Source organism: Pteropus alecto, unplaced genomic scaffold (genome assembly GCF_000325575.1).
Source record: "Pteropus alecto unplaced genomic scaffold, ASM32557v1 scaffold45, whole genome shotgun sequence".
NCBI lineage: Eukaryota > Metazoa > Chordata > Mammalia > Chiroptera > Pteropodidae > Pteropus > Pteropus alecto.
The window spans coordinates 33,037,671-33,051,849 of NW_006442491.1; the positions used below are offsets into that span (position 1 = coordinate 33,037,671).

Sequence of the window (14,179 nt, forward strand, 5' to 3'; positions counted from 1 at the left end):
CTCTTTCCCACGATGTCCCAAGATGCCCATCACGGGAAGGCTGGAGGCAGTAGAGATGGGCAGGGGGACTGAGCAAGGCCATCACCGCCTCGTGCCTAAATTTCACTCCCCTGGAAAGCCCAGAATGCGTGCCTGTACATTTGCCACTGAATACAAACTGAAGACCCAAAGACAAATGAGTGACGCAGCTTCCTCTTTTAAAATAACTTATGAATGTCTTCTAATCACTGACAACCTTTTAAAATAACATGATCACTCGTCAAAAGCCGCCGCCGCCGCCGGCCATGAAGAGACACCTGTGTTTTGCAAGCGTTCGAAGTGCAAGCTTTAGCCAGATTATGCATAGGCTTGCTTGCGACTCAGGCCAAAGACAGCTGTGGGGTCTGAACATGAAAGCATCAGAGGTTTTCCCCGCCCCTTCCCTTTCACCCAAACGGTGCTTAATAACATAGCTGTAGGAAATAAGGTCCCCCTCCCCAGCTTCCTCTACTCCAGAAGGGGCTCGAGAGAGCTTAGACACCCATCCAGTATAAATACTGTATCGACTATCTCCTCCCATTAGTCATTTCCTCCCACCGAGTTCATCACAAGGTTACTTCGTTCCCATATTATGGCGAGATGACGCTATAAATTTACAGAGATCTGCTGGTGGTGTTGCATTGTGTGGGGGCCTCGTCTTTTTCCACTGTGGTCTGATTCTGGCACCTGTTCAAAGGCCTCTTCTATTCAAACAATGACGAGGGGGTGATCCACACCAGTGACCCGACTTCATCATTCCACATGGGGGGGAGGGCAGTGGAACATCTGTGCACAACAAAAACAAAGCAGGCAACGCAGCCTCCTTCCAGGAGGACACGCACGCAAGCCCCAAAGAAACGGGCTTCTCCAACCCTTTCCGCCCTTCGGGGAGGCAGAGTCACGCACAGACCAGGCCTGGCTATGCGGGTGCGGGAAGATACCGCCCATGATCTCACACACGTTTAAAACCGCTGATGAACCAGGCGCGAGTCAAACCCTCAGGCAGCGGTCGCTAAACCGAGCCAAGAGACGTTTATTCCCGAGCTAAAACGTCTTCACATCAGGTGATGGACAGTTATTTTCAAATAACAGACAGGACATGTGGACACACAGAACCGAGCTCTCGGCCTCAGCACAGCGAACACTGGTGGTGGATGATTCCTGGTTAGGAGACCGTCCTGGCTTCTGCCCACCAGAGGCCACGAGCGCCACTCTGAGTGAGTTTTCACAACCAAAAATGTCTCCGTGTATTTTCAAATGTCCCCTGAGAGCAAGATGGCACCCAGGTGAGAACCACTTCGCCAGAGGAGCAGCGGAGAATTAGTCCAAACGCCCTCAATACTGACTTCCGCTGATCAAAACCAAAGAGAGGGGAAGGCCGGGCAGAAAACAAGAAAGATGAGCAAAATAATATGCATTTCATTAAAGACAGCCTAGCGAAGCCGGATGCTCACAGATGCAACTTTAGCAGTGAGAAACGAAAAACAACCTAAGCACTGAAAAAAGTATTAAATAATGGTACATTTTTCAACAAAACGCCCTACTTTAAAATCATAAAAACCATGTTTTAATGATAGGAGAAAACTTTCACCATATATAAAGTTTGATGGGAAGGGGGGGTAGAAACCCTTATATAGAGTTCAAGTCTATTATGAAATGTATGCGGCTATTCACACTCATATATGCTTAGAAAAAATGAAGGGAAATTCTCTGAAAAGGTAAGAGTGGCCGTCTTTGGGTGGGAAATAAAGATGGAATGGTGTGATCCCTTTCTTTATAGATTTATTTGTCCTAAATGCCTTAAGCGAATGATTTTTTTTTTTTAAATAACCTGGGAAGGGGGGGTTGCTAGTTTAAAGTAATGGTAGATTTGCACATCCAACAAGTAAGCCGTACTTCCAGGCACGAGGGCTCCTCCTGCTATGGGAAGATGCGGAGACCACATTTCATAAAATAAGATACGTGTCTGGGAATGAGACACCTTTACAACTAAAGGAAGGGTGGGGTACGCTACAGCCCACTCGTTCTAGGGTGGCCAATACTGGGGACTATTCCATGATGATTCAACCTCGAAATGACTTCAGCAGAGTCCATGGCCCTCGAACTTGAAAAAATAAAGGGCTGGAACAAAATGAAAGTAATTCCATAGGAGATAATGAGTCTAAATCCCCAGGAAACACCCGCCCACAGGATTTGTGCTGCTACTTCCAGGCCACGGATGTTCTTGACATCAGCTGTGTACTCAAGATATGGTTTGGAAGCCACAGGTCAGGCCAGGTGTGGACCATTGGGAAAAGCAGCAGATGTGTGGGAGAAAACGCTCCCTTCCCATGCAGAGCTGCCAAGGCTATAATTCCTGTGGAGTCTGAAGTAGGTAGGTACGAAGTACGGCAGAAGGGACATAAAAACCCCTTCACGTGTGTTGTTGTCACAGCCTATTCACGCTGTTGTCCCTGGATCACCAGAGCAGCAGCTCATGGAGCTGTCTCGACCTTCTACCGGGGGCGGCAGCCTCTAAAGCGGCTCCCAGTGACCCCCACCTCCTGGTCTCCACGCCCTGTGTGATCCATGCCCACTGAGTCGGCAGCAGGACCCAGGGACTTGCTTCTAATAACAGAGCAAGGAAAATGTGATGGGAGGTCAGTTATGAGATTAGCTTACAAAAGACTGTGGCTTGCATCTTGCTCACACTCCCTTGCTCACTTTGATGAAGCCAGCTGACACAGGAGCTGACCCTTGGAGAGGCCCATGCGGCAGTGGATGAGGGTGGCCGCTGGCTGACAGCCAGGAAAGAACGAAGGCCCTCGGTCCAGCAACCACAAGGAATGGAATCCTGCCAACGACGCTGGTTTTGTCTGGAAGTGGATCCCACCCCGGCTGAACCCTGGATGACTAGAGACGCAGCGGAGCCTCACCCAGACTCCTGGCCCACAGATAACACCTGCTGCTGTTTTAAACAGTTAAGTGTATGCAGCAACGTCACCCCAGTATTACTCTGGGTGCTCTATGAGCTTTCTGATGTCCCTCTCGTCACACCCAAACTCGGATCCCTAAGGCGTGAAACACTTGTATAGACAGGGTGGAGGGGATCCTCAACGTTTAAGAAAAAAATTCCAGAAAAGATGAAAGAAACTCTCCCTACCAAAGCTTCTTATTATCTGAGGCAGAAGTTTCTTCGGGCAAGCCAAGGAATCTGAAGAACCTTTAAAAACGCTGGGGAACATTCCCATTCCCAAATAGGAGTGGGATGGAACCAAGGAATCTGCATTCTCAAAGCTCCCGTGGTAATTCTGATGCCCACCAGCCAGCTTTAAGAACTACTGAACAAAGCGGTGTACGAACACGGGGTTGCCAGGCTTCCCAGAACGGAAAGCGTGGCCTCTGTGAGTGAAAAAGCCAGTAGGAAAACAAGATGTTAACTCAGACTCTTCGGATAGGCAAAATATAAGAAGTCTGACACTGTCGAATGTTGGTGAGGATGTGGAGCAACGGTGGGACTGAGATTAGTACGAGTATTTTGGAGAAAAAGTTGACGGCATCTGGTAGAGTTAAAGGTGTATACATTCGACAGCCCAGCAACTCTGCCTCTGGGAATCTGCCACAGAGAAACACATCAGTGCAGTGGAGGCTGAGGCAGACGAGAACAAGCTTTCTAGTCACAGGTACCTAACTGTCTATCAAGAGGGAACCGCAGTAGATGGAAGGAAGAGAGGTCTATTCACACCACGCAATACTAAAAATCAGCTAAGGGTAATGAAGTGGAAGTCAGGCTATAAACACGAAGTGTTTTTAATGTTAAACAAAAAACAGGAAGTGGAAAAATGACACGTACTACCATGCCATTCATACAGAGAATAAAAATGTGTAAACCATAAAACATAATATTTATACCCAAACATGTCTGATAATCATATTTTTAAATTCCTATGAATGATTGAACTTGGTGTAAGGACAGATGGGATTTCAATTCACTGCACAGTGTTTTATTGCTTTAAGAAATTTTTTGAACTATAATACATGCGAAAATATGGATGAATCTCACAAATATAAATTTGAGCAAATGAATTCAAACACAAAACGGTACCTACTGTACAACTTCCTTTATATAAAGTTCAAAGAGAGACAAAATTAATCAATGGTAAAAATGAGGACAGAGGTTATATCCTTGTAGGGTGGGGGATGTTATTAACCAGAAATGGGACATGAGGGAGCTAAAGAGTGACAGTGGGTGGGAGTCTGTTCCTTGGTCTGGGTGCTGGTTACACGGGTGTGTTAACTTTATTAACACTTGAGATATGTACATCTAATGATGTTTGCACTTTTTTCTGCGTATGTCGTATTTCAATAAAATTTTCAAAAATATGAGAAGAAAATACGAAATACGGCAAAATGATGACGCTGAGTGATTTAAAAAGTCATTTTTTTTCAATAACTTTTTGTAATTGTATAAATAAAAAAATAATGAAAATATTGAAATACAACAGGGTGCCAGGACTATTTGATGGGGAAACAATAGTCTCTTCAACAAACAGCATTGGGACAACTAGATATCCACATGCAAAAGAATGAAGTTAAGCTCCTTCTTCACATCATATACAAAAGTTAACTCGAAATGGATCAATGACCTAAAGGGCAAAAACTAGAAAACTCTTAAAAGAAAATATAGGAGTAAATTTTCAAGACCTTGGATTTGGCAATGAACTCTTAGATAATGATACTAAGTCAAGAGCCACAAAAGAAAAAATAGATAAACTGGACTTTATCAAAATTAGTAACTTCTGTGCATTAAAGGAATTTTATCGATAAAGTAAAAGACAACTTACAGAATGAGAGAAACTGTGAGCGTATCGTATCTCTGACAAAGCTCCAGTATCCAGACTATATAAAGAACTCTTACAACTCAACAATGAAAAGATAGCCCCAAAAAAAGGACCAACGACTTGAACAGACATTTCTTCAGGGAAGATATGTAAGTGGCCAATAAATATATAAAGATGTTCACCATCATTAGTCATTAGGAAAATACAGATCAAAACCGCAGCGAAATGCCACTTCACAACCACTAAGATGCTAATGATGATGATGATAATAATAATAATAATAATAATAATAGACAATAATAAGTGGTAGTGAGGATGCAAGGAAGCTGGGACCTTCACGTATTGCTGGTCGGAATGTAAAATGGCACAGCATTGCAGAAAACAGTTTGGAGGCTCCCCGTAAGTTAAAAAAGATAGAACTACCCAGTAATTGAGTAACTGATCCAGCATGACCCAGCAATTCAATGCTGAGATATATATTCAAAAAGAACTGAGAACAGGTATTCAAATCCTCGTGCACGAATGTTCACAGCAGCATCATTCGCAACAGCCAAACGGTAGAAAAACCCCCAGGGTCCATCAGCGGAGGAAAGGGTAAGCAACGTGGAAAATGATTCTGCCATAAAGAGACAAGAAGTCCTGATACCGGTGGCAATGTGGATGAACCGTGAAAACATTAGGCTAAATGGAAGAAAGCCAGGCACAGATTCACATATCGTGTGAGGCCATTTATGTGAAATACTCAGACTAGGCAAGTCTGCCGGGACAGAAAGCAGACTGGGGACGCCAGGGCCTAGCGGGGGAGAGGGGAGAGAGGGGCGGGGCAGTCACTGCCTAATGGGTGCGGGGTTTCCTCTTGGGGTGATAAAAATGTTTTAAAACTTGACAGAAGTGGTGCGCAGCATTGTAACTATACTAAATGGCACTGAATTATACATTTTAAATGGAAAATTTCTGTTAGGTGAATTTCACCTCCATAAAGGAATACACATGTAATTAAACAACAGAGCACACAACAAGAAATGTATTATCATTGAGAAATGCCCAGCCTACACTCTCACTCTAGACCTGAGTCAACCAGAAGCCCACCAGCTGCCCGAGGCTCTGCCCGAGAGATGAACTAATATTCTCTCTGCTTAGGGAATTACATTCCCTTGTTAGTCTGGGTAACAGACGACACAGCGAGGATGGTTAGAAGCCGGTAAGAAAGGACATCGAGCCTCAGGGACAGTCGCGGCACACTCGGCTTGGGGCTTTTGGCTGTTTTAAGTCATCAGTGACACAGGACTCACCCTCACGATGATGCCCATCCGCTTGCTTTCGTAGGTGAAAGGGAAGATCTGCAGGATGGTGAAGTTCAGGATCTGGTCGCCAGGGGTCCTCAGCTGCATGGAAGACTGGTCGCGGCCCACCAGGGTTAAGCCCACGCTTTCAGTCCACTGCACCAGGGCCACCTAAACAGAAGAGGGTCGAAGGTCAGACCCTCGGCCTGAGGGTCCCAGTTCACAGGTCAAGCAAATGGACACAAAGGTGGAAGAAGGAACAGAGATGGGTGAAGCCCGAGCAATCACTGGGCTCCCAGGGAAGGCTGTGCGGGGTGGCCAGGGACAGCGGCTACCCCTCTGGGCCTGCTGAGACTCCACGCACTCACAGCTGCCCCCTCTAAGGTACGACTTGCCTTCTCTTCCAGGCCCCAGAGCAGACCAAACGCCAGACCAGTAGCAGAGAGAACCGCGCAGGACTAAAAGTGATTAGCACAGACCACACGTCACTTCCGGAAGAACGTGCACCAAGCCACGCCGTTATTGGGATGGGGTGGCTTGGCCTTCAGGATTCCCTTTAAGTCCCCCAGATATTCGGCAAGGTGGATATCTATGGCAGTCCTCGATGGAGCGATTCTGTGCTCCAAGGGGGCATTTGGCAATGTCTGGGGACATTTTGGTTGTCACGACGGGGGGGTGTGTGCTGCTAGCATCTCATGGGTGGAGGCCAGGGATGCTGCTAAGCACAACAGGAAATTATCCCCGCCCAAACATCAGTGCTGCAGAGATGAGAACTCTGGTCGTACAGATGAAGATGCCAGGGCCCCGAGGCGTTGCCGGGATAATGCTGCTGGTGAGTGGTGAAGACCGGGCCGGGCGTACCTGATAGGTGGTTCTGGTCCACTGGCCCACCCACCCGCCCAACATGCTGTGTTCCCAGAGGCACGATTTGTCAGGCGTCCACGCCTGACCTTGTCACCATTAGGGTGTTGATGGAAGGTGCAATAGGCAGAATAACGATCCCCGAAAACGCCCTCATCCTAATCCCTGGGACCTGTGAATGTGGGGCCATACGGGGCGACGGGAACTTTGCAGATGTGACTGACTGAGGACCTGGAAATGGGGAGGTTTTCCTGGATTGTCCGGGCGATCCAATGTGAATCACGCAAGTCCTCGAAAGTGGGAACTTTCCCGGCTGTGGCCGGAGAGAAATGTGAAGGCAGAAGGAGGGTAAGGGACAAGCAATATCGCTGGCCTTGAGGGTGGAGTAGGGGATCGTAGACCAAAAAACGTGCACGGCCACCAGGAGCTGGAAAAGCCGACGACACAGATTCTCTCCCCGGGACCTCTGGGCGTAACGCCGCCCTGCGGACACCGTGATCACAGCTCAGTGAGACCCGGGTCGGACCTGTGACCAACAGGGCTGTAACCTAATAAATCTATGCTGCTTTAAAATACCAGACTTGCAGCAATTTATACAGTGGTAATAGGAAACGAACATGGGAGAGGTCCGGTGTTAAGGCCAAATAAGCTGCCATTTTATTCCAAGTCCAAGGGCGCGGTATTTAAAAAGAAAAAAGGGACCGCTGCCACTCCTTTTCTTCCTATACGGCTTAATTTTTCGGGGAAGCAAAGGGGGTGGGTTTTAGGTGACGGAGAAAGGGGCACGCAGGAGGCGTCGACTCCACCTGAAATGCCGTGTCATCTTTCAGCCTGGTAGTGGGTATATGGGTGTGCATCATATTACCCCGTTAACTGTCCAAATGTCTGACCTATGTCATAATGGGTATTTTTCCATAAGGAGTGGTGGGTAAAAAGAGTCGCTTTTCCAGGAGCTCTCCCAGCAGCAGCCACCTCCGGCACCTCTATGTCATCAGGGTTCTCCCTGAGCCCCCATTCCCTTCACCAGGAGACTCTTCGAAAGCCACTAAGAAGACCCTGCAGCTTGCTGCTCACGGTTCTGCCTTCGTTTCGGGGACCTCGGCTGGTGAAGGGGTGGTGGGGATCACACTAGGAGCCCCAGCCCGGCTCTGCCGCCCACCTCCAATCTCCGCTCCCTCCGAAACACGGGGCCTGAAGCTGATTATTTCTCCTCTCTGTTCCAGCCCTAAACGATTTGTTTATACATCCTCAGTTGGTGCCCTGCTCAGCTATCTAATTAGGTTTCTGTTGCTGATATTAACTGAATTTACATTAGAAAGAAGTTATTCAAGAATGGGAAACCGGACCCTATTTTAATTATGTCATAACAAGTCAACCGGGATGAACTAGGTTTCTAATCCGACCCATGCCAGAAACTGGCACACTGATCTCTCCCTCCAAGCCACAGCTAATCAGCCATTTTCCCTTATTTATTTATTTTTTGCTAGGGGCCTGCTTAAGTCTTTGGAAACCCATTTGCTTATTTGTTTAATTTGATAACTCTGCTAACAATCTTCTTTCGAAGTTTAAAATTAAAAAGACCAGTAAAGATCTGTATATACCAAATAACCCCATCTGTATATAAAAGGTTGATCAACATGAAGAGAAATCTTTCTAGCTTTTACTTTTATCTTTCTACGTTACTGAAATATTTTTAGCATGTACGTGCATTTCTTTTATTTTTAATTAAGTAAACATACCGGCACAAGATATTACAAATACCTAAGTATATGCAAGCCCGATTGGCATCCTTCTTTACCTGTCCATTTTATGTAAAAAGAAACGAAATTTTTCTTTGGATGCCTGCAAACGGATCGAAAGGATTTTTTTCATTTTTGTTTTCAAGCAGCTGTTTCTTTACCCCTTAAAAACCCAGTTCATTGTTCTGAAAAGATGTGAAAAGTCTGTGATATTGGGCTTCAAAGAGATAGACTAATTCCCCCGTAGACTGCTCTTAACCTAATAGAGAAAGGGCCTGAAACTCCAGAAGCGGAAGTGGCTTTCAGGGGGGTGGAGGCTGTTCTGCCCTTGGCCGGCCCAGCCCCCACGCCATGGACCCCACGGGACTGTGCTGGAGGAAAAGTTGAATAATAAATCTCAAAAGATCAACAAGGATGAATGTTCCTAATGAAGGATGAATCGCAACTGTAGGTAAACATGTTTTAACCATGCTGGCTTTCTTCTATGGCAAACCTCTCGATAAAGGGACTTACTGCAAGACTATGCTTGTCCCCCTACCTAATCAAAACCTCATCAGTCTTGTGGGGGCCGGGAGGGGGGGTAGGGATTCGAACAGGATATGAGCCCTGTGGGGGGTCGCTCATTCTCACCTCCCACTCTCTCACTGAGACTTTAACTTCAGTCGGTGTTAGTTTAAGGCTACTTTCTAACAGCACACAGAAAACCCCCCCAGGTCCTATTGAGAAGGGACAAGTTTAGAATCTGGGTGCTCACTAACCCTTCTCAACTACGGCAGAGGCGAACATCTCCGGGATAAGGTGAGACAACCGCATTCTTTTCCAAAGCGAGATGATGTAAAATCAAGCTACTTCTTATTCTGACAGATCCGTGCTTCTGTTTAAAAGCATCATTCTATGTTGTCAAATGATAAAGGATTGCAAGGTCTTGAGTCTTACTGTCCTTAACAGCCAGAGTTGGGGTCTCAAGGGCCCTTGAGTCAGAATATCTGGAAGTCGAAGCAGCAGCAGAAAAAGTGACCTCCGTTAAGGTGAATGAATGAACAAATAAATCAGATGCAAACTTGATCGAATGCTGGAAACCGGGAGGGGGTTCCGGCTCGGCTCACGAGTGGGCTGTGTGCTTCAGATTCATCAGGAAATCAAACGGACACGGCCCGCAACTTTTCCTCCCTAAAATGCCCAACCGAAGAATTCATGCCAGAACTATTCATGAAAGGGCTTTTTCATCACTGCTGGATCAGCAATAAACCACCTGTGACGAGTTCCAATAATTTTCCCTTTGTACTTGGGAATGTGTGCTTGGGATATACGCCAGATCAAGCTACAGAGCCTTGAATTCTTGTCGAAAAGCAGGATACCTACTAATCATAAGAGCGTGCATGAATATGATATCTGACGGAAGGGGTTCTTTGGTGGCATTCAACAAGATAAACACCCAGGCTCACAGAGTAGCCAGTCGGCCCTAACCCAGACTTCCAAGATTATAAATCTATCCACAGACCTAAGGTATTCGTTACCTAATTAGGGAATAGATGAGATGATGTGCCACAGGGTGGCTGCAGGTTCCAACTCCGAGAGAGGTTTGCACAGGCAGCAGACAGGAGGAGGGCGGGTCACGCAGGGGCCAGGGGTAAACTGAGGCAGCAGCCACCCAGTTCAGCTAACTGCCGCCAGGTAGAAACTGGGCCCGTTATTTCCAGATCTTATCTTTCTCAAAAGAGGATGATATTTGTATAACATTAAGTGATTTTTAAGTCTCGCTAGTGTTTTGCTTTTTGTTTTGTTTTGTTTTTAAATACAACATGGAGCAAACAACACACAGCCCGCTATGGTTAAGAATAAGAAGATGCAATAGAATCCAAACTTCCTTGATCTTGTACTTGAACTTCGGGCTCCAATCTCTTAACCCTGATAAAAATTAATATTTGAGAAGGGAGAGCAGCATCATTGCCATAGACATTTAGCCATTTAGAAATGACTCAAGTCCATTCTGGGCTGAACTAAAATTCTATGGCACAGAACTTTTGCATCGTGGCCCCAGGGTGAGCTAAGTCCAAGGAAGGCTCATTTGACGGTTTTCTACAGGGTCCCTAAAACACTCTGGTCTTCCCTCACACAGCCCCCCACCCACCTTCTAAGCAACCAAAACTCTGTTTTAAGATTCCACCCCAGTGGTTAATAAATAACACTGATGGAGGAATTTTTCTTTACATTCCTGACCTCTGTTCTCGGACCTCACCCTTGGGTCCGAGGGTATGGCAGCGTGATGGCAAGGCCCCCCAGCCACCTAACCCTTTCTGAGTCAACGCTCTGAGCTCGTCCGTGCACATGTCTGAATGCTCTCATTGTCCGAGGGCCTGGAGCTGAAGCTCAGGGTACGAGGAGGCATTTAGGGGAACCGCTAACATGAATGTGGCCACGGAGGGAAGAACCTCCCAGCTGCAAACGGGCTGTGAGCCTCCTGGCCCACCCCAAAGCCCTGTGCCCACCCTTCCCGGTGGTTTTTACCCTCGTTCTCTGCAACGGGCTTAAGAAAATGCAAAACGAGACAACTGGGGACTTTTATGCACATGCTCAGAGGTGTGTCGTGACCTCGGACAGGTAAGGCTATCTATCACGACATTATTTATGAAGGCCAACAGGGGGACACCACGTAATGGTACACTTGCGAGACTGAACACTCTGTGAGGTGTCTAAGCATCGAACATAGTGCAGCCACTAAATATCTTACCACGATAGTTACTAGATAACACAATGTATTAGTAAGTGAACAAATCAAGAGGGAACGTGGAATGACACTAAACACTTAAATTAGACGTACAGAAAAGAGACAGGAAGGAAACATAGCAGAATTTTGGGGGGAAGGGTCCTTTCATTTACTTTTTCTCTAACAAAGTAGGTTGCTCTTTTAATGGGGGCAGAACTAAAAACGAAACCTGCTTCTAGATTAGCTATATCTTCACCGTGCTTACCTCTCGCCCCTGACTGTATGACACCCAGCACCTGGGCATTCCAAAGAGATGCAGGATGCTCTCCATGTACACGCTCTGCTGTCAGGAGGGGAGACCCGCTCATGCAGCTCCATGCCCAGCTCTCACGGCCCTTTGCAAGGGGGAGCGTTTCAAGGTTACTGTGAACTAGAGAGGAAACACACCCTTCCTGGTCTTCCTTCCCAAGGGCAGGGTTCCAGAGAGATGAAAGCATGATACACGGAAGGTAGACTTCTGGGATCCCGTAGAGGAAGATTTATTATCGACAAATGTGGACGCTTCCCAAGATGAGAAATGAGGGAGGGGACCAAAAAAAATGTCCCAGTGAGCTTGAGAGAACCCGGACTCTGAATGCTGGCTCAGAACAGAGGACACAAGGGGACCAGAGCAGGTAAGAACAACCAGACACTCTGGAACCTCATCTAGTATCAGCCCTGAGTTCCCCCAAACGCAGGTGCTTAATGCTCCGCAGCACCTGGTGAGTTTAAAAAGCACTTTCAAGCGGTCACCCCACGGGTGGCGAAGCATGGTTATGCGTCCAGCCTCTAGGATGCGAGCTGCCAGTCACGTGACCTTAGGACTATTCCTTAGCCAACCACATCATCTACAAAATGGCACGATCGCAGGAACTGGGTGATGATGGGTGCCCAGGGCGCGGTGCCCGGCACAGAGCAGGTGTCCAGCAGGTGGCCTTCTCTTACCGCTGCCAGTGCCCTGCTGTACTTGCTCTCTCAAAGGGCTTGTGAGCTCAGCGGTATTAGCCCCTTTCTACCTTTAGGAGGCTGAGTTCAGCGACGATTTGCCTAAAATCACACAGCTAATGGAGTGAGACCTTGGAAGTTCACCCCGGCCGGCACCACACTGGCAAAGGTGAGGAGGGGACAATACGATGTCCTCGCCTTTCGCACAAGTGAGTGGGAAGGAGGGTCTCGAAACGCAGACTTTCAGAGATGCCATCGGCAGCCCATGGGAACACGTAAAACTCAGCCCTCTGCTGACGTCACGTCACAATGCAGTGGTGTACTATGTACCGACACGCTTTAACGAGATGGGTTACTAAAAGCGCAAAACTGTTCAATAATTTACAACGGTACCTTTAAATTTTTTTTTAATGTTAATAAGCAAAAGGTGAGGAAAATTCTAATATATGCAAAGAATTCTCTCTGCGAGGACACTCAGATACCAACAACAGTTCAGAAAAAGCGTCTGGGAGAGGAGGCGCTGTGCAGAGCCCATGAAGACAGAGGTCTCAGGGAGGGAAGGAGACAGATTTTCACCCGGTGCCCCGAGCCTCGGCAGAACCTGCCCTGAGCCCACAGAATGTGCTATACAGTATAGACCTTGTAATTAACAGCTCTGGAATTATTGAGAAAACTCTGGGAAGATCTATGCCAGAACATAAACAGTAGTTATCGCTAGGCGGTGAGACAGGTAGCATTCATTAACTTATTTTTGGACCCACAATGCCTACTTTGTCTAAAGGGAGGACATTAGTGCTTGTGATTTTAAAAGTTAAAAAAAAAATTTTTTTTCACCGTGAAAGAATTCATGGAAAAGACAAATGAGTCACGGGGTTGCTTCTCCCCGTGGCAGAAGACCACCTCCTTGCTAGCGCACTCACGCCAAGAAACAAATACGACAAAAGCTGTGTCATCACCACGACCCCCTCCCGCTCCACTGTCCCCCCTCCCCCACCTCCAGTGCTCCTCAATATCCTGGAAGTGATGGCATGCCATCAGGGCTGAAACCGGCCCGCTCGAGCATCACAGGATCTCTCCGGCCAGATTAGATCTCTTTCATGTCCCCCGGGAGCTACTGTACGGTGGCAGGGAGGGCCCGGCGCCCCTGGGCTGTAATCCATAGCTGAATAAAGACCCTTCAAGGCTTCCACAGCCCAACGTGCACAGGAAACAAATTTAGGAAATCCAGCTTTCTGTTACAGGAAATGAATCCTACCCCAACTGGTAGAAATTACTCCGGCAGCTCCGAAGGAAAATGAATACTGGCTTCTATATGTATTCCATAAACTGACCTCGCCTTGACCAGCAAGGTTTTATTGATATAGAATTTCAAAGGTGGGATTCTAGACCCAGCCGCGTGGATGGGGAATCTCAGAGGGGGTTTGGGAACAGGAGAGCTTTCTGCAAGTTTTCACTAAAACTTGATTTAGCCTTCTTTCTGGCACTTGGTGTATTTACGTAAACAGATCTGTATTTTGTGGCACACATCTTTTGAAATAGTCTAGAAGGCTGATCAATGAAATATTAATGCTAGTTATGCCTTTTGTTAACAGGGTTGTGGTTTACTTTTTTTCTTATCTATTTTCATATATTCTACCATAAGCAGGACACGCGTGTGCAAAAAATAAAAAAGAAACTAAGAAGGTGATACTGACCTCTATGAAGACACCAAAGGCCCCCCCAAAAAAAAAAAAAAAAAACAAAAAAAAAACAATTTTTTTCATCCAT

General features: G+C 46.8%; 1 protein-coding gene across 1 annotated transcript in view; it reads right to left on the reverse strand.

Annotated features, from left to right (window-relative positions):
• ATP9A (ATPase phospholipid transporting 9A (putative)) overlaps positions 1–14,179 on the reverse strand; it is a 109,915-nt gene that overhangs the window by 22,613 nt on the left and 73,123 nt on the right. Inside the window, exon 15 of the mRNA XM_015597142.2 lies at positions 6,131–6,292. Within this exon, the coding sequence (XP_015452628.2) occupies positions 6,131–6,292 (162 nt within the window). The remainder of the gene's footprint in view (positions 1–6,130; positions 6,293–14,179) is intronic.